Raw genomic sequence first — 18,410 nt, 5'->3', positions numbered from 1 at the left:
ACACACACATACACACACACACACACACACACACACACACACACACACACACACACACACACACACACAGGCATTTACTGATTCAGTGACCAACCTGCATATGTTGTTGTTTTTATTTTATTTTATAATTATAATTTATATTGTAATTATGCAGATCATTACCATTAAATTGATACTGATATTCAATATTTTTCTACCTTTACTCAGCTGGAACATTGTAATTTGTGTATTGTGTGGATTGTATGGCTGTTGAGCAGTTGAATTACATGAGTAATTTAGTAATTTTAGTTATACAGCACCTGTACTACTATTAGTTAATGTCATGACTTTTTCAGAATGGATCTAGGAGCAGGACACACATTTCTTACATTATAAAAAATGACATTTGCTTTGCTCTTACGGTCTTATTAAACAGCACACTTAAAGAAAAAACGAAAAAACTTGCAGACAAAGAGGAGAGACATGGACTGGGCTCTATGCAGAACTTATGCATTGAATGATGTAATTGTGTTTTTTATTTTGTATTTTTACCAATTATTGAACTGTATGGTATTGCTTTTTAAAAAAAATTTTAATCTCATGTATGATTTATAAGATCATTTTTGTTTGCCATGATGAAACATAATAATTTTATGATATATTTATTAGCAATATTGATTTAACAAAAGTGGAGAAATCCATATTATAATGTTGATTTATGGACCATTTCATCAATTCATGACCTGAATAAACGAGGGAAGAAAGTAAGAAATTCATATGTACTGTTAACTGGACACCATGCAGGGAGTTGCATTGCATTGGGGATTGACCTAGATTTTATAAAGGGTGGTGGTGGGGCAGGGAACTGTATTAAAGTTTAGAAAAAAGGCTTCCAAAATAATTCAAACATTTCAAACTGTCTTAAGAGTTATTGTTTTTTGAATTGTTGAAACATAAGACAGTCATGTAGAAATAGAATATTAATGCAGTGCTGTTGTTCCCATGTGATAACTCAAATAGCTTTATAAGCAGATCCTGAAATTTCAAAAATCAGGCCTTCTTCAGTTGTTGACTACATTCATTCAGCAGAGCTCTATGGTCTTAATGAATCAAAAACAGTTGTCAACTATTGAGGAATATGTCCACTTTTATATTTGTAGTGATAGACTTAGTTTTATTATAGTTGTCAGTGTTAAGTTCTGCCTACACATGAAATGTTTGGATGTTTGACCTGTTCATCCAATCAGCGGGACATGTTAAGCATATCTGTGCACAGTACTATATTCTCTGTCCATAGAGTGACATGTTAAGTATTTCTGTGCACAGTGCTGTATACAGTGTCCATAGCGGGACATGTTAAGCATTTCTAAGACAATGCACAGTACTGTGTTCATAGTGGGACATACTAAGCATTTCTATGCACAATACTGTATTCTGTGTCCATAGTGGGACATGTTAAGCTTTCCAATGCACAGTACTGTATTCTGTGCCCATATCTTGAAAACAATCACATGATTGAATGGGGAGGGGGGAGGGGAGCTGGGGGGGGGGGGGGGGGGGGGGGGGGGAGAAAAATGCTTTTTGCTTTCAGTATTTCATCAATGAAACTGGAAGTGGAAGTGAACAGTTATAAAAACTACACTTGCATGCATCATGCACATGCACTTAATGTACACAACCCTCTACCTTACCTGTGATGTCTTGAAAAAATCAGATGATTTTCCAGGTGTTCCCTCATTTGTCAAGGTAACATGAAGTTTAAAACTACAAGTAAAGTATATAAACTATTCTGCTTATACACTCACAGAGATAAATGCAAGGAATGATTTGCGTTTCCTTACTGATAATGAGTTAAAACCACAGCATGCATGTGCATGCACACACTTAGTGACACAGTCACACATGCATACACTCATTCATACACACAAACTTGCACTCAGGTGCAGTGTATGTATACACAGTATGTGCGGTGATACTGATAGTGATACAGTAGAACACACACACACACACACACACACACACACACACACACACACACACACACACATACAGCATGCTGGATTACATCAGTGATGTATACACTAATTATTCTGTTTTCTCATACTGGTTGAGGATAACATTTCAGAACAGGGTACATGATGATCATGTCCTTTTTTAAAATTTATTTTTATAAACACTGAAACAGAAAACTAAACTGTTCCATGAACTTTCCTTTGCTGTGCTGTACACATGATAAGACTGGCATCAGCCACAGGTGATAGGGGTGGGCTTTCAGTTATCTTCACACCAGGTGAACATTCCTGTGCTGTGTTCCGGCAGGAGAGTAAGGCTCCCTTGCACACCTTCCTTTCAAGGACCTATAATTGACTGGTGCAAATTATCAAGGAGTGGAAGAGAAGAGTAGGAAGCCCACACAGTTTTAGCTGTTAGGACTTTAGCAGTGGAATTGTGATAAAGAGGAGGAAAGGTTCCTATTGAGGTTCTGCAAATTGTAACCGGTAGTTTTGTCTGCAGTAAAGTGATGATTAGTCTGCCACCTTTACAGGGAGTGGAGGAGGAAGGATTTCAGCGAGTGACCTCGAGATCAGTGTTAGGGGATGATTAAGTGGCCAGGATTGACAGTGGTTGAAATAGGAGACAGGTACTGAGGTAGTGATTTTTCAGAGCCCAATCAGTGTATTGTAAGATAGCATCACTTGGTGTACAATTTAAAAATAACGGAGAGTTGGAATCAAATATGCAAATTATAAAATTTTTGTCCTCCTCAAACCAAGATTACATATATTGCTGAACACTATCAGTGTATCATGTGTGATGTGTGTGTGTGTGTGTCTGTGTGTGTGTGTGTGTGTGATTATGCTTGCAGCAGTGATCGTGTGTACATGTTTTATTGGATTCATGTTTTGTGTGTTATAAAATGAACAGTTAGGTTGGTTTATGCATGCACATGCATGTGCAACCCACACACCCACCATAGTAATGCCCATCTGCAACTGTAATATATAAAATTATAACCTTTTTTTTTTAGTATAACCTTTTTTTTGTACTAATTTTGTTTTACGCCGGTAATTGAAATGATTTTTGCTTTTCTCACTTACCATGATGAAATATTGATTGATTGATTGATAATATGATAATGTTTTCCTGAGTTGAACATGAGAGGTTTAAACTTTAATGAGGAACCCATTTATAGCCTTAAACTTTTGATTGTTTTTGTGTTTAGACATAAAAAAATCACATATATGTAAACACTGTGTACATTCTCAGAATGCACACAAATACTGTAGTATTGAAATCACACATGGCATATTTCATGGTAATATACATTGATCTTCCTGGTATATCCTTTATCTTTCTTGTTATTGATCATAAAGTAAAAAACAAAAACAAAAAAACCAGACAGGCGAATGCTAAAAGTTTGATCAGATTGATTTATGTTATTAAAAATATTTTGTGTATACTTTGATTTTTTTAAATGTTATGTGCACAGCAAATTATGAGTTCAGTTTCATGAATGTGTAATTGTAGCATTTGTGATACTGTGTACATTCCAGACCAAAGAAGTCATGCCTGCGGCTTATGTTTGGACAGTTCAACAGAACATACTTTTTGTTTTAAATTGAACAAGGAAAGTGTAATTATAATGGGAATCGTTAGCCTGTGTGACTGATTAGAGCCTGAACTGTTTGGGTGGTAACAGTGGCAGATCCAGACAGTGGGGCTCCTTTTGTGTTTGGACAAAAACAACATGTCAGCGGCGCATGGCGTTGTTTTGCTACCGCTTTTATTCCGCTGACAGGGCCTTGTTGCTCAACGGAGGCGTCAGTGGGGAGGGAAAGGAGGGGATGGGACTGGATGGTGACCGGGGTAGAGGAGGGAGTGGGGCATCTCCTGCACGTTTCCACTTTGCTGTTGTATTGACTGACGGCTGTCATAATCGTTGAGCGACAAAGGGCTGTAACTGTACCGGTGTCTGTGACCCTGTGTTCCAATGGAGGAGGAGAGAAAAGGCTTGCAGCTTGAGGCAGACGAGAAGTAGAAGGAAGCAGAGTTCAACTTCTATCATCGTGGTCGGGACTCTCACGCTGTGCGGCCTCTGATAGATCTGTCTGTAGCCCAGCCCAGCATGAAACGTCCGTCCAGCCTGGCTTTTGCACTGCTTTGATAGCAGAGGAGGGGATAGAGGAAGGACTTGAAATTGCCTGAACACGATCGTTTTCATGACTGCAGGGGGTGGGATTGGGATGATTGAGATGAGTTTGTGTGTGTGTGTGTGTGTGTGTGTGTGTGTGTGTGTATTATGGAGAAAAGCATTGACACAGAATGGTGGATAAGAGAAAATACAAATGATAAAACAAAACAAAACAAAAAAAGTAATTTCTTTGTGACATTTTTTATTTCTATCACAGTATCAAAAATGGTGACCAACATCAGTTATCATCACTCCACTTCTCCTTGATTCTAAATTTCCCTTGTGCATACAGTTTGTAATGACTACCAAATGCCTCATGTGGGACTTGTCTGTAATCATTTGATATTGAGCCAAACAAGCCTTAAGTTTGTGGTGCATTGCCTGTATCCCATCATCCATGCAGACATGCACATGTGTGCAAATGTGCACACATACATGTGTAGCAATTAACATATAGTACACACACACACACACACACACACACACACACACACACACACACACACACACACACACATGTAAATGTTAGAATGTAGAAGAGAGAAATAATTTGATCAGGTCATTTCTGTGTAGTCATGTTCTAATACTAATAAATAAAACTATGAAAATGACAGCCATCAAGATCTTTATCCTATAAAGTATAATCCTGTCATTTTTGTCTGCTAAAGTACATAGTAAAATATGTATAAATTTATACAGTGCTTAAAATAAAAAAAATCTAAAGGCAGATCAGTCTGAGCAGCATATTTTGCCAGTCCACAGTTATTTGAGTGGGGAGTTAGGAATGATAGGATGGCTATTAATCATTTAATGGGTCCTCACACTGCTGAACTATTACAGCTAAACTTAAAGGAGGAAAGTGTGTGCACAAGTGGTATGTGTGTGAGAGAGAGAGAGAGAGAGATAAGAGGGAGGGAGTAAGTGTTTGAACAAAAATTGTCTGCATTGTATGTGGCTTCACTGGCTGTTTTCTGCCTTTAGTTTACTTTGGCTACCATTGCCCATTACATATTGTCAAGCAGTTTGGCAGGTTGTCTGGTTGGAGCTAATATTTTGCTGGCTTGCTAAGCTCCTAAAAAACCAGAAGCCTGTTGTGAGGGATTATTCTCCTGTCACCAGCTTTTCCTGTGTTCTGCAATATAATCAGACCTGTGGGAAATAGGAAAGAATGGGCTTTATGGTTTAGAGGTTGGGGTGGAATAGTGCTGCTTTGTTAATTGTATTTTAGTAGCTAAAATTTATGTGTGTGTGTTCCCGTTTCTGTACAGCAGCTAGATCTACTGATCCAGTGGACATTAACTTATCACTATTATCAGAAGCAGAGATGTGGAGGGTGTGTTAGGGAGGATATGAATTCCCTTTGTTTTTTTGTTTGTTTTGTGCTGGACAATATTAAAGAAGGATTAACTCAGAAATTGTTAATAGGTTCTTCATTTTTTGTGCCTTTAAGTTATTATTTTCATTATTTATTGTGCAATTATAAACATTTTCATTTGACGCAGTGTTACTGTATGACTGGGAAATTTCAGTGGAACTTAAAATTTGTTTTTATCAGTCCTGGACATGGGCAGATGGGAAAGTCTGAAGTGGAAGGAATTGACTTCAGAAGTTGTACTTTTGTAGTTCCACTAATGTCACTTTTCAGCAATTAGCAAATGATTTCTTGGGTATCCAAAGGCTGAAAAACCAGTTTATTGTTGTTATTGCAAGTACTGATTGAGGTTGCTGTGATTACTTTCTGGACACACGTTCTTGTGTTAGCTCAAAATGAACTGAAAGCAGGTTGCTTACAGCAGACACAATAACATAAGAATAAAAGAACTAGCATTCAAGTATGTTCTGTTACGAATTTATCAATGGTTATTAATCATGAAAAGGACTGTGTCATACAAGGGCAAACCCAGTGATTATTACACATTTTTTGTATTAATTTTTATATTTTGTTTATTAATTTATTTGATCATTTCATGTATATTACATTACATATTTGTGCACTTAGTTTATAAATTCTGTAAAAGAAAATACCATGATCATGATGATTAATTTCACAAAACAGATTTGATCCTGGTTGTGTTGTGTGGTGCAGGTCAGTGAGTGTTGTGGTGTTGTGTGGTTCAGGTCACTGAGTGTTGTAGTGTTGTGTTGTTCAGGTCAGTGAGTGTTGCATTGTGTGGTTCAGGTCAGTGAGTGTTGTGGTGTTGTGTGGTTCAGGTCAGTGAGCGTTGTTGTTGAATTGTATGGTTCAGGTCAGTGAGTGTTGTATTGTGTGGTTCAGGTCAATGAGTGTTGTATTGTGTGGTTCAGGTCACTGAGTGTTGTATTGTGCAGGTCAGTGTTGTAGTGTTGTGTGGTTCAGGTCAGTGAGCGTTGTTGTTGTATTGTGTGGTTCGGGTCAGTGAGTGTTGTTGTTGTATTGTGTGGTTCAGGTCAGTGAGTGTTGTGGTGTTGTGTGGTTCGGGTCAGTGAGTGTTGTTGTATTGTGTGGTTCGGGTCAGTGAGTGTTGTTGTTGTATTGTGTGGTTCAGGTCAGTGAGCGTTGTTGTATTGTGTGGTTCGGGTCAGTGAGTGTTGTTGTTGTATTGTGTGGTTCAGGTCAGTGAGTGTTGTGGTGTTGTGTGGTTCGGGTCAGTGAGTGTTGTTGTATTGTGTGGTTCAGGTCAGTGAGTGTTGTGGTGTTGTGTGGTTCGAGTCAGTGAGTGTTGTTGTTGTATTGTGTGGTTCAGGTCAGTGAGTGTTGTGGTGTTGTGTGGTTCGAGTCAGTGAGTGTTGTTGTTGTATTGTGTGGTTCAGGTCAGTGAGTGTTGTGTTGTGTGGTTCGGGTCAGTGAGTGTTGTTATTGTTGTATTGTGTGGTTCAGGTCAGTGAGTGTTGTGATGTTGTGTGGTTCAGGTCAGTGAGTGTTGTGGTGTTGTGTGGTTCAGGTCAGTGAGTGTTGTGGTGTTGTGTGGTTCGGGTCAGTGAGTGTTGTTGTATTGTGTGGTTTAGTTCAGTGAGTGTTGTGTTGTTCAGGTCAGTGTGTTGTGTTGTGTGGTTCAGGTCAGTGAGTGTTGTTGTTGTGTTGTGTGGTTCCGGTCAGTGAGTGTTGTGGTGTTGTGTTGTGCAGGTCAGTGAGTGTTGTTGTGTTGTGCGGGTCAGTGAGTGTTGTGTTGTGCAGGTCAGTGAGTGTTGTGGTGTGTTGTGCAGGTCAGTGAGTGTTGTGGTGTGTTGTGCAGGTCAGTGAGTGTTGTGTTGTTTGTTGTGCAGGTCAGCGAGTGTTGTGGTGTGTTGTGCAGGTCAGCGAGTGTTGTGGTGTGTTGTGCAGGTCAGCGAGTGTTGTGGTGTTTGTTGTGCAGGTCAGTGAGTGTTGTGGTGTTTGTTGTGCAGGTCAGTGAGTGTTGTGGTGTTGTGTTGTGTTGTGAAGGTCAGTGAATGTTGTTGTGTTGTGTTGTGCAGGTCAGTGAGTGTTGTTGTGTTGTGTTGTCCAGGTCAATGTCTGCTGTGCCAGGAGAAGGTGACGGGAGCCAGTGAAGCATGTCAGGCCATGGGCAACCTGTACCACACCAAGTGCTTCACATGCTGCTCCTGTGGTGAGTGCATGGATCAGTTGATGAGCAGTACAGTGAGGGATGTGAGTGCATGGATCAGTTGATGAGCAGTACAGTGAGGGATGCGAGTGCTTGGATCAGTTGATGAGTTGTACCGTGAGGGAGGTGAATGCATGGATCAGTTGATGAACAGTACAAGGGGGACTGTGAGTGCATGGATCAGTTGATGAGCAGTACGGTGAAGAGCGTGAGTGCATGGATCAGTTGATGAGCAGTATAAGGAGGGGTGTGAGTGCATGGATCAGTTGATGAGCAGTACAGTGAGGGGTGTGAGTGCATGGATCAGTTGATGAGCAGTACAGTGAGGGGTGTGAGTGCAGGGATCAGTTAATGAGCAGTATAAGGAGGGGTGTGAGTGCAGGGATCAGTTGATTAGCAGTACAGTGAGGGGTGTGAGTGCAGGGATCAGTTGATGAGCAGAGCGGCGAGGGGTGTGAGTGCAGGGATCAATTGATTAGCAGTACAGTGAGGGGGGTGAGTGGAGGGATCAGTTGATGAGCAGTACGGTGAGGGGTGTGAGTGCAGGGATCAGTTGATGAGCAGTACGGTGAGGGGTGTGAGTGCAGGGATCAATTGATTAGCAGTACAGTGAGGGGGGTGAGTGGAGGGATCAGTTGATGAGCAGTACGGTGAGGGGTGTGAGTGCAGGGATCAGTTGATTAGCAGTACAGTGAGGGGTGTGAGTGCAGGGATCAGTTGATGAGCAGAGCGGTGAGGGGTGTGAGTGCAGGGATCAGTTGATGAGCAGTACGGTGAGGGGTGTGAGTGCAGGGATCAGTTGATGAGCAGTACGGTGAGGGGTGTGAGTGCAGGGATCAGTTGATGAGCAGTACGGTGAGGGGGGTGAGTGCAGGGATCAGTTGATGAGCTGAGGGGTGTGAGTGCAGGGATCAGTTAATGAGCAGTATAAGGAGGGGTGTGAGTGCATGGATCAGTTGATGAGCAGTACAGTGAGGGGTGTGAGTGCAGGGATCAGTTGATGAGCAGCATGGTGAGGGGTGTGAGTGCAGGGATCAGTTGATTAGCAGTACAGTGAGGGGTGTGAGTGCAGGGATCAGTTGATGAGCAGAGCGGTGAGGGGTGTGAGTGCAGGGATCAGTTAATGAGCAGTATAAGGAGGGGTGTGAGTGCAGGGATCAGTTGATAGGGGTGTGAGTGCAGGGATCAGTTGATGAGCATTACAGGGAGGGGTGTGAGTGCAGGGATCAGTTGATGAGCAGCATGGTGAGGGGTGTGAGTGCAGGGATTAGTTGATGAGCAGCATGGTGAGGGGTGTGAGTGCAGGGATCAGTTGATGAGCAGTACAGTGAGGGGTGTGAGTGCAGGGATCAGTTGATTAGCAGTACAGTGAGGGGTGTGAGTGCAGGGATCAGTTGATGAGCATTACAGGGAGGGGTGTGAGTGCATGGTCACCAGAGGAGCAGTACAAGGGAGGTTATGTTTTGGATGTATGGGTAAGGTACAGAGTGATGAGATGCAGGTCTCACACTGAGAGGTCTGTCGTGTAATGCTGTGGGTCTCCAGAATCAGATTGGACATTAATTTAGTCTGTATCGCACACAAGAAAACTGACACTGTGAGAACGTGTGCATACCACACACAGGCATGCACACACGCACTCCCTCTCCCCCTACTTCACCCTCTCACTTTGTTTTTAATGATTTTTATATACTTAAACACAGCACTTGTGGACACAAATGCATAGGTGCACTCATATATTATGCACACACTCAAACACACACAACGTCTCTCTCCCTTTCTCCCTCTTTCTATCTCTCTCTCGTTACAAGTTGTTGAATTGTGACACCAGACATGTTGCACAAATAATTGGCTGAGGGAAAGCATCTTGTCTTAGATTGGACATCCCTGTTACAGTGTTAGTATTACATGGGTGTGTGTGACCCACACAGATAGACATGACATCATTGACAAAAAACATCATGGAACATTTGTCTCCTGTACTGAGACATCTATTGGAACTTCCCTTGACTGTTTCACCTAGTATATAACTAATTGTAATTTTATATTCATTAAAACACACACACACACATGTTGATAAAATAATAGAATGCAAACTTTATAAAGAAAATGTGTGTGTGTGTGTGTGTGTGAGAGAGAGAGAGAGACTCGCTGTCTCTGTTGTGGTATTTTCTTCCCCATTACACCATGTCTGCCCTGCCTTTTCACTGCTGACTGATTTTTCCTGTGCTGGGTTTGATTTCTCCTTCCCTGCCTCCCCACCCCAGCATGATTCCCTCTGTTTTTACATCTCTCTCCATCCATGTCTCTTCCCCACTCCAGTCCATCTCCCTCTGCTTTGACATCTCTCTCGTCCCAGTCTCTGCTTTGACATCTCTCTCGTCCCAGTCTCATCCCCACTCCAGCCCGCTTCCCTCTCTCTCCGCTTCCCTCTCTCTCCGTCCCTGTCTCTTCCCCACTGCACCCAGCTCCCCCTCTGCTTTTACATCTCTCCCTCCAGCTCCACTCCATTCCAGGTCCATTTTATCTTTGGTGTGCACAGTCCAATAGATCTGTCTGTGACTCTTGTCTCTCTGTTCCTTTCATCTACACATCACTCTGTTTTTACTCTCTCCAGTCTCTTTGTCTCTTTACAACAAAACTTTGAACTCTAAAAGAGAAAGAGCGAGAGAGAGAGCACATGGCATGGTGACACTTATAGTGCTTTCTCCCAGAGATCTCTCTGATCCCCCTAGCCTACTTCCCTCCCCATCTATTCACCACTGTGCTACATTCAGTGCACTGTACTTTGCCCCAATGTTCCTCACTGTGCTACATTCACTACACTGTGCCCCAACTTTCCTGACAGTGCAACATTCACAACACTGACACTGTCTTTGCCCCAACTTCCATCACTGTGCTACATTCACTACACTGTACTTTGCCTCAGCTTTTTCCCACTGTGCTACATTCCCTACACTGACACTGTACTTTGCCCCAACTTCCCTCACTGTGCTACATTCACTACACTGTACTTTGCCTCAACTTTTTCCCACTGTGCTACATTCCCTACACTGACACTGTACTTTGCCCCAACTTTGCCCACTGTGCTACATTCCCTACACTGACACTGTACTTTGCCCCAGCTTTCCCCACTGTGCTGCATTCCCTACACTGACACTGTACTTTGCCCCAACTTTCCCCACTGTGCTACATTCCCTACACTGACACTGTACTTTGCCCCAACTTTGCCCACTGTGCTACATTCCCTACACTGACACTGTACTTTGCCCCAGCTTTCCCCACTGTGCTACATTCCCTACACTGACACTGTACTTTGCCCCAACTTTGCCCACTGTGCTACATTCCCTACACTGACACTGTACTTTGCCCCAGCTTTCCCCACTGTGCTACATTCCCTACACTGACACTGTACTTTGCCCCAACTTTCCCCACTGTGCTACATTCCCTACACTGACACTGTACTTTGCCCCAACTTTCCCCACTGTGCTACATTCCCTACACTGACACTGTACTTTGCCCCAACTTTGCCCACTGTGCTACATTCCCTACACTGACACTGTACTTTGCCCCAACTTTCCCCACTGTGCTACATTCCCTACACTGACACTGTACTTTGCCCCAGCTTTCCCCACTGTGCTACATTCCCTACACTGACACTGTACTTTGCCCCAACTTTGCCCACTGTGCTACATTCCCTACACTGACACTGTACTTTGCCCCAACTTTCCCCACTGTGCTACATTCCCTACACTGACACTGTACTTTGCCCCAGCTTTCCCCACTGTGCTACATTCCCTACACTGACACTGTACTTTGCCCCAACTTTCCCCACTGTGCTACATTCCCTACACTGACACTGTACTTTGCCCCAACTTTGCCCACTGTGCTACATTCCCTACACTGACACTGTACTTTGCCCCAGCTTTCCCCACTGTGCTACATTCCCTACACTGACACTGTACTTTGCCCCAACTTTCCCCACTGTGCTACATTCCCTACACTGACACTGTACTTTGCCCCAGCTTTCCCCACTGTGCTACATTCACTACACTGTACTTTGCCCCAACTTTTCCCACTGTGCTACATTCTCCAGTTAGCAGAAATTTGGCTGACAGAAGATTCTCCTGCTCCCTTGGAAATTTGGCTGACAGAAGATTCTGTTGTCTTGGAAATTTGGCTGACAGAAGATTCTCAGTGTGTGTCTGTCTCTCTCTCTTTCACTCTCTCACATGCACACACTCATGCACATACACATACTGATGCAAATACACTTGCACACATGTATACATGTGTACACATGTGCACGTGTGTGCGAGTACACAAGCATGCATGCACGCACACATACACATGCATGCACACGCATGCACACACACACACACTGATACACGTTATGTGCCCTTCCAGCTTCCCCATTTTCTTATGCAGAAAACCAGACTTCAGGAGTTGAGAGATTGGATGCCATGGTATCACTGACATTATCTCTCTCTCTCTCTCTCTCTCCTTCCCCCCACACCCCCCCCCCACCCCCACACCCCTCCCCTCCCCGAACCCCCCATATCTCTCTGTATCTCTAATGCTCAGTCTGTGTGTTGTGTGTTAGTGCAGTTAGTCCATGCACATGTGTGTGTGTGTGTGTGTGTGTGTGTGTGTGTGTGTGTGTGCACCTGTCTTTGTCTCTCCCCTTTCTCTCTCTTTTTCATAGCATCCTGTCACCCATCCCACTAGACCCTCACCCAACCTCACCATGAACACACACATGCACACACACACACACACACACACACACACACACACTTTCTACCATTGATTGATCATGTTCTTGTCAGATTTAACAAGTTTTATACTATTATAAGGATGTTTAAAATAGTTTGCTTAATTCTCAGTCAGTCCAAATTTTTTATCCTATTGTAAGGATGTCTAAAATAGTTTGCTTAATTCTCAGTCATTCCCAATGTTACTTTTACTAAATTGTAAGGATGTATGAATGGTTTGCTTCATTCTGAATCAGTTCAAACAGTTCAATTCATTTCTCTGTCTCTCTCTCTGTGTTGTTTCCCTGTCTCAGTCGGATTACTTCTTCCATCATTCACTGCCCACACACACACACACACACACACACACACCTTTTTTTTTTCTTTGTTCTGTATTTGTGTCTATTAAATTATCACTAGATAGTGAAAAGAAGTGAAACTGAAGAAGCATACAGTTTTTGAAGGAGAAAAAAAGGTACAGCTGGTTATTTGAAGAAAATGTTGGTAAACATGAGAAGTGGTGTTACTAATTTACCAGCTGGGCCTAGGAAGTAGGAAGAGAAGATCAAGTAAACAAGTGGCGTGTCTTGCTACCGGTTGTACAGAACAGGCCAGCAGTGGTGGTGGTGGTGGTCTGTCTACTATCAGAGGCCTCACATTGTTCAGTGTTTCCGCCCTCTCCACATAGTTGCCATTCCCCAGCATCATCATTTGGGAGAGAGAGAGAGAGAGAGAGCGAGCGAGCAAGTGAGCACGGTCATTGGGGATGCGGGGAACTGCCTGCCGACAATTGGCCCTGTTTATCACCTTTCCACCACTTGCAAGCTCTATGAGGCCTTCCTCAACAACCTCTTCCCGCCAGGATGACCCTCGACCCCTGACCCAGCCTGTGACCCACTTGAGACCAGGCTGTTGAGACCAGGCTGTTGGTGGGGGTGGTGTGTAAAGGGGAGGGGAGGGGGGAGTTGGTGATCTCAATTCCCCCCCCCCCCCCCCCCCCTCCACACCATTTCCTCCCTCACGATAGCCTGCCACAGTCACCAGTCTCGCCCACCGTCCTTCTTTACCCCATCCCTCTTTACCCCCAACCATCAACCTGTGAGGGCTTATCTGTTCAAGACCCCCTGAGTGTGCCCTCCACCCTCCCCCACTGTCCCCTCTCATACCCCCTCCTCCCCTTCTGTTAATCCCCCCCCCCATTCTCCCCTTCTTCCCCTTGATCACTTGGTGTCATCTACCATCTTCACTGTGCTGTGTCCCCTGCCCCCTCCCCACCCCTTGTTTACCTTCACCTTGATGTGTCACCCACAATATTCACCATACTGTACACCCCACCCCCTTTTTTGTTCACCTTCTCCTTGGTGTATCATCCACCATCTTCACTGTACTGTACCCCGCCCCCCCCCCCCCCCCCACCTTTGTTAACCTTGATGTGTCATCCACCATCTTCACTGTATTGTACACCCCCTCCCCACCCCCCTTTGTTCTCCTTGATGTGTCATCCACCATCTTCACTGTACTGTACACCCCCTCCCCACCCCCCTTTGTTCACCTTGATGTGTCATCCACCATCTTCACTGTACTGTACACCCCCTCCCCACCCCCCTTTGCTCACCTTGATGTGTCATCCACCATCTTCACTGTACTGTACACCCCCTCCCCACCCCCCTTTGTTCACCTTGATGTGTCATCCACCATCTTCACTGTACTGTACACCCCCTCCCCACCCCCCTTTGTTCACCTTGATGTGTCATCCACCATCTTCACTGTACTGTACACCCCCTCCCCACCCCCCTTTGCTCACCTTGATGTGTCATCCACCATCTTCACTGTACTGTACACCCCCTCCCCACCCCCCTTTGTTCACCTTGATGTGTCATCCACCATCTTCACTGTACTGTACACCCCATCCCCACCCCCCTTTGCTCACCTTGATGTGTCATCCACCATCTTCACTGTACTGTTCACCCCCTCCCCACCCCCCTTTGTTCTCCTTGGTGTGTCATCCACCATCTTCACTGTACTGTACACCCCCTCCACACCCCCCTTTGCTCACCTTGATGTGTCATCCACCATCTTTACTGTACACCCCATCCCCCCCCCCCCCCCCCCCCCGCTTTGTTCACCTTGGTGTGTCATCCACCATCTTCACTGTACTGTACACCCCCTCCCCACCCCCCTTTGCTCACCTTGATGTGTCATCCACCATCTTTACTGTACACCCCATCCCCCCCCCCCCCTTTGTTCACCTTGATGTGTCATCCACCATCTTCACTGTACTGTACACCCCCTCCCCACCCCCCTTTGTTCTCCTTGATGTGTGATCCACCATCTTCACTGTACTGTACACCCCATCCCCACCCCCCTTTGCTCACCTTGATGTGTCATCCACCATCTTCACTGTACTGTACACCCCATCCCCACCCCCCTTTGTTCTCCTTGATGTGTCATCCACCATCTTCACTGTACTGTACACCCCCTCCCCACCCCCCTTTGTTCTCCTTGATGTGTCATCCACCATCTTCACTGTACTGTACACCCCATCCCCACCCCCCTTTGCTCACCTTGATGTGTCATCCACCATCTTCACTGTACTGTTCACCCCATCCCCACCCCCCTTTGTTCTCCTTGATGTGTCATCCACCATCTTCACAGTGAGACCTTCAGCCCCTCCACATCCACCTTTGTTTACCTTCACCTTGGTGTGTCACTGCCCTGTGTGTGTGTGTGTGTGACAATGGAGGTTGACTGTTGTAAGTGGAGCTTCATTGTCCTGCATGTGTGTGACAATGGAGGGGTGGAGGGTGGTCTGTGGTGTGTGTGTGATGATAAGGGGTGGAGTGTGAGTGTGTCTGACAGAGAGGGGTGGTGCCTGATCAGTGATGTGTGTCGTGTGTGTGATGATAAGGGGTGGAGTGTGAGTGTGTCTGACAGAGAGGGGTGGTGCCTGATCAGTGATGTGTGTCGTGTGTGTGATGATAAGGGGTGGAGTGTGAGTGTGTCTGACAGAGAGGGGTGGTGCCTGATCAGTGATGTGTGTCGTGTGTGTGATGATAAGGGGTGGAGTGTGAGTGTGTCTGACAGAGAGGGGTGGTGCCTGATCAGTGATGTGTGTCGTGTGTGTGATGATAAGGGGTGGAGTGTGGTGTGTGTCTGACAGAGAGGGGTGGTGCATGTGTGTCTGACAGTGAGAGGTGGACTGTGATGTTTGTGTGACAATGAAGGGTTGAGTGTGGTGTGTGTGACAATGAGGGGTGGAGTGTGTTTTGTGTCTGACAGTGAGGGGTGGAGTGTGGTGTGTGTGACAAAATGAGGGGTGGAGTGTGGTGTGTGTGTGTGTGACAATGAGGGGTGGAGTGTGATGTTCATCACTGTGTGTGTAATGAGGGGTGGAGTGTGATGTTCATCACTGTGTGTGTAATGAGGGGTGGAGTGTGATGTGTGTCACTATGTGTGACAATGAGGTGGAGTGTGATGTGTGTCACTGTGTGTGACAATGAGAGGTGGAGTGTGATGTGTGTCAGTGTGTGACAATGAAAGGTGGAGTGTGATGTGTGTCACTATGTGTGACAATGAGAGGTGGAGTGTGATGTGTGTCACTATGTGTGACAATGAGAGGTGGAGTGTGATGTGTGTCAGTGTGTGACAATGAAAGGTGGAGTGTGATGTGTGTCACTATGTGTGACAATGAGAGGTGGAGTGTGATGTGTGTCACTATGTGTGACAATGAGAGGTGGAGTGTGATGTGTGTCAGTGTGTGACAATGAAAGGTGGAGTGTGATGTGTGTCACTATGTGTGACAATGAGAGGTGGAGTGTGATGTGTGTCAGTGTGTGTGATAATGAGAGGTGGAGTGTGATGTGTGTCACTATGTGTGACAGTGAGAGGTGGAGTGTGATGTGTGTCACTGTGTGTGACAATGAGGGGTGGAGTTTGATGTGTGTCACTGTGTGTGACAATGAGAGGTGGAGTGTGATGTGTGTCACTATGTGTGACAGTGAGAGGTGGAGTGTGATGTGTGTCACTGTGTGTGACAATGAGGGGTGGAGTTTGATGTGTGTCACTGTGTGTGACAATGAGAGGTGGAGTGTGATGTGTGTCACTATGTGTGACAGTGAGAGGTGGAGTGTGATGTGTGTCACTGTGTGTGACAATGAGGGGTGGAGTTTGATGTGTGTCACTGTGTGTGACAATGAGGGGTGGAGTTTGATGTGTGTCACTGTGTGTGACAATGAGGGGTGGAGTTTGATGTGTGTCACTGTGTGTGACAATGAGGGGTGGAGTGTGATGTGTGTCACTGTGTGTGACAATGAAAGGTGGAGTGTGATGTGTGTCCCTGTGTGTGACAATGAGAGGTGGAGTTTGATGTGTCTGACAATGAAGGATGGAGTGTGGTGTTTGTGTGAAACTGGTGTGTCTGACAATGAGGGGTGGAGTGTGATTGTGTGACAGTGATGGTTGGACTTGGAGTGTGATGTGTGTCTGACAATGAGGGTGGAGATGAGGGTTGAAGTGTGATTGTGTGACAATGAGGGGTGGAGTGTGGTGTGTATGAGACAATGAGGGATGGAGTGTGATGTGTGTGTCTGACAATGAGGGGTGGAGTGTGGTGTGTGTGTGACAATGAGTGGCTGAGTGATGTGTCACTGTGTGTGACAATGAGGGGTGGAGTGTGATGTGTGTCACTGTGTGTGACAGTGAGGGGTGGAGTTTGATTTGTGTCTTGACAATGAGGGGTGGAGTGGTGTGTGTGTGTGTGTGACTTTGAGGGGTGGAGTGGTGTGTGTGTGTGTGAGACATTGAGGGGTGGAGTGGTGTGTGTGTCAGTGACATTGAGGGGTGCAGTGGTGTGTGTGTCTGTGACATTGAGGGGTGCAGTGGTGTGTGTGTCTGACACTGAGGGGTGGAGTGTGGTGTATGATGATGAGGGGTGGAGTGTGATGTTTGTCACTGTGTATGTGACAATGAGGGGTGGAGTGTGGTGTAGGACGTTGAGGGGTGGAGTGTGATGTGTGTCGCCGTGTGTGACAGTGAGAGGTGGAGTGGTGTGTGTGCGTGTGACAATGAGGGGTGGAGTGTGATGTGTGTGTGACAGTTAGGGGTGGAGTATGGTATGTGTGTGTGACAATGAGGGGTGGAATATGGTATGTGTGTGTGACAATGAGGGGTGGAGTGTGATGTGTGTGTGTGACAATGAGGGGTAGAGTATGGTATGTGTGTGTGACATTGAGGGGTGGAGTGTGATGTGTGTCACTGTGTGTGATGGTGAGGGGTGGAGTGGTGTGTGTGTGATAATGAGGGGTGGAGTGTGATGTGTGTTTGACAATGAGGGGTGGATTGTGGTTGTGTCTGACAATTGAGGGGTGGAATGAGGTGTTTGTCTGACAATGAGGGGTGGAGTGTTGTGAATGGAGCTTAACTGTCCTGTGTATGTCTGACAGTGAGGGGTGGAGTGTTGGAATGGAGCTTCACTGCAGTGTGTGACTGTGTGTGTGTGTGTGTGTGACAATGAGGAGTGGATTAGGTGGCCTGGCCTGCCTTCTCTCACCTTCACAGTGTCAGGTTGCCAGGTCAGAAGGGTATGCAGTCCCAGAACAATGGTATTTATCCAAACTGCTCAGGATTTTTCTTCATCCTTTTAATGAAAGAGCTTATGGTTTGAGATGATAAATGTTCCATTTACATTTTTGGAGACAAAAGGAGGGTAGGCCTGTTTGTTTGAGTATGAGTTAAAGCATGTTTAATATGGAATTACTAGATAAAGACTCTGCCTTCCTGTATAACAAACAAAACACAGCACAGGTTAAGTCTGATGAGCACCTGTTTGATGGACCAGTCTTATCCAAGTTGTTGAAAATTGGCTGCTTTATGAATGCTGAGTGATTCTGTTACCACTAAAGCTGCTGTCGTAGGATTGCTAAC

At 45.3% G+C, this 18,410-nt stretch overlaps 1 protein-coding gene across 1 annotated transcript in view; it reads left to right on the top strand.

Moving 5' to 3' along the window:
- LOC143300870 (uncharacterized) overlaps window positions 1–18,410 on the top strand; it is a 61,081-nt gene that overhangs the window by 5,500 nt on the left and 37,171 nt on the right. The window contains exon 2 of the mRNA XM_076614840.1: window positions 7,636–7,737. Coding sequence (XP_076470955.1) covers window positions 7,636–7,737 — 102 coding nt within the window. The remainder of the gene's footprint in view (window positions 1–7,635; window positions 7,738–18,410) is intronic.

Source organism: Babylonia areolata, chromosome 26, assembly GCF_041734735.1.
Source record: "Babylonia areolata isolate BAREFJ2019XMU chromosome 26, ASM4173473v1, whole genome shotgun sequence".
In the NCBI taxonomy this organism is placed as follows: domain Eukaryota; kingdom Metazoa; phylum Mollusca; class Gastropoda; order Neogastropoda; family Buccinidae; genus Babylonia; species Babylonia areolata.
This window is presented reverse-complemented; position numbering and strand designations above follow the sequence as displayed.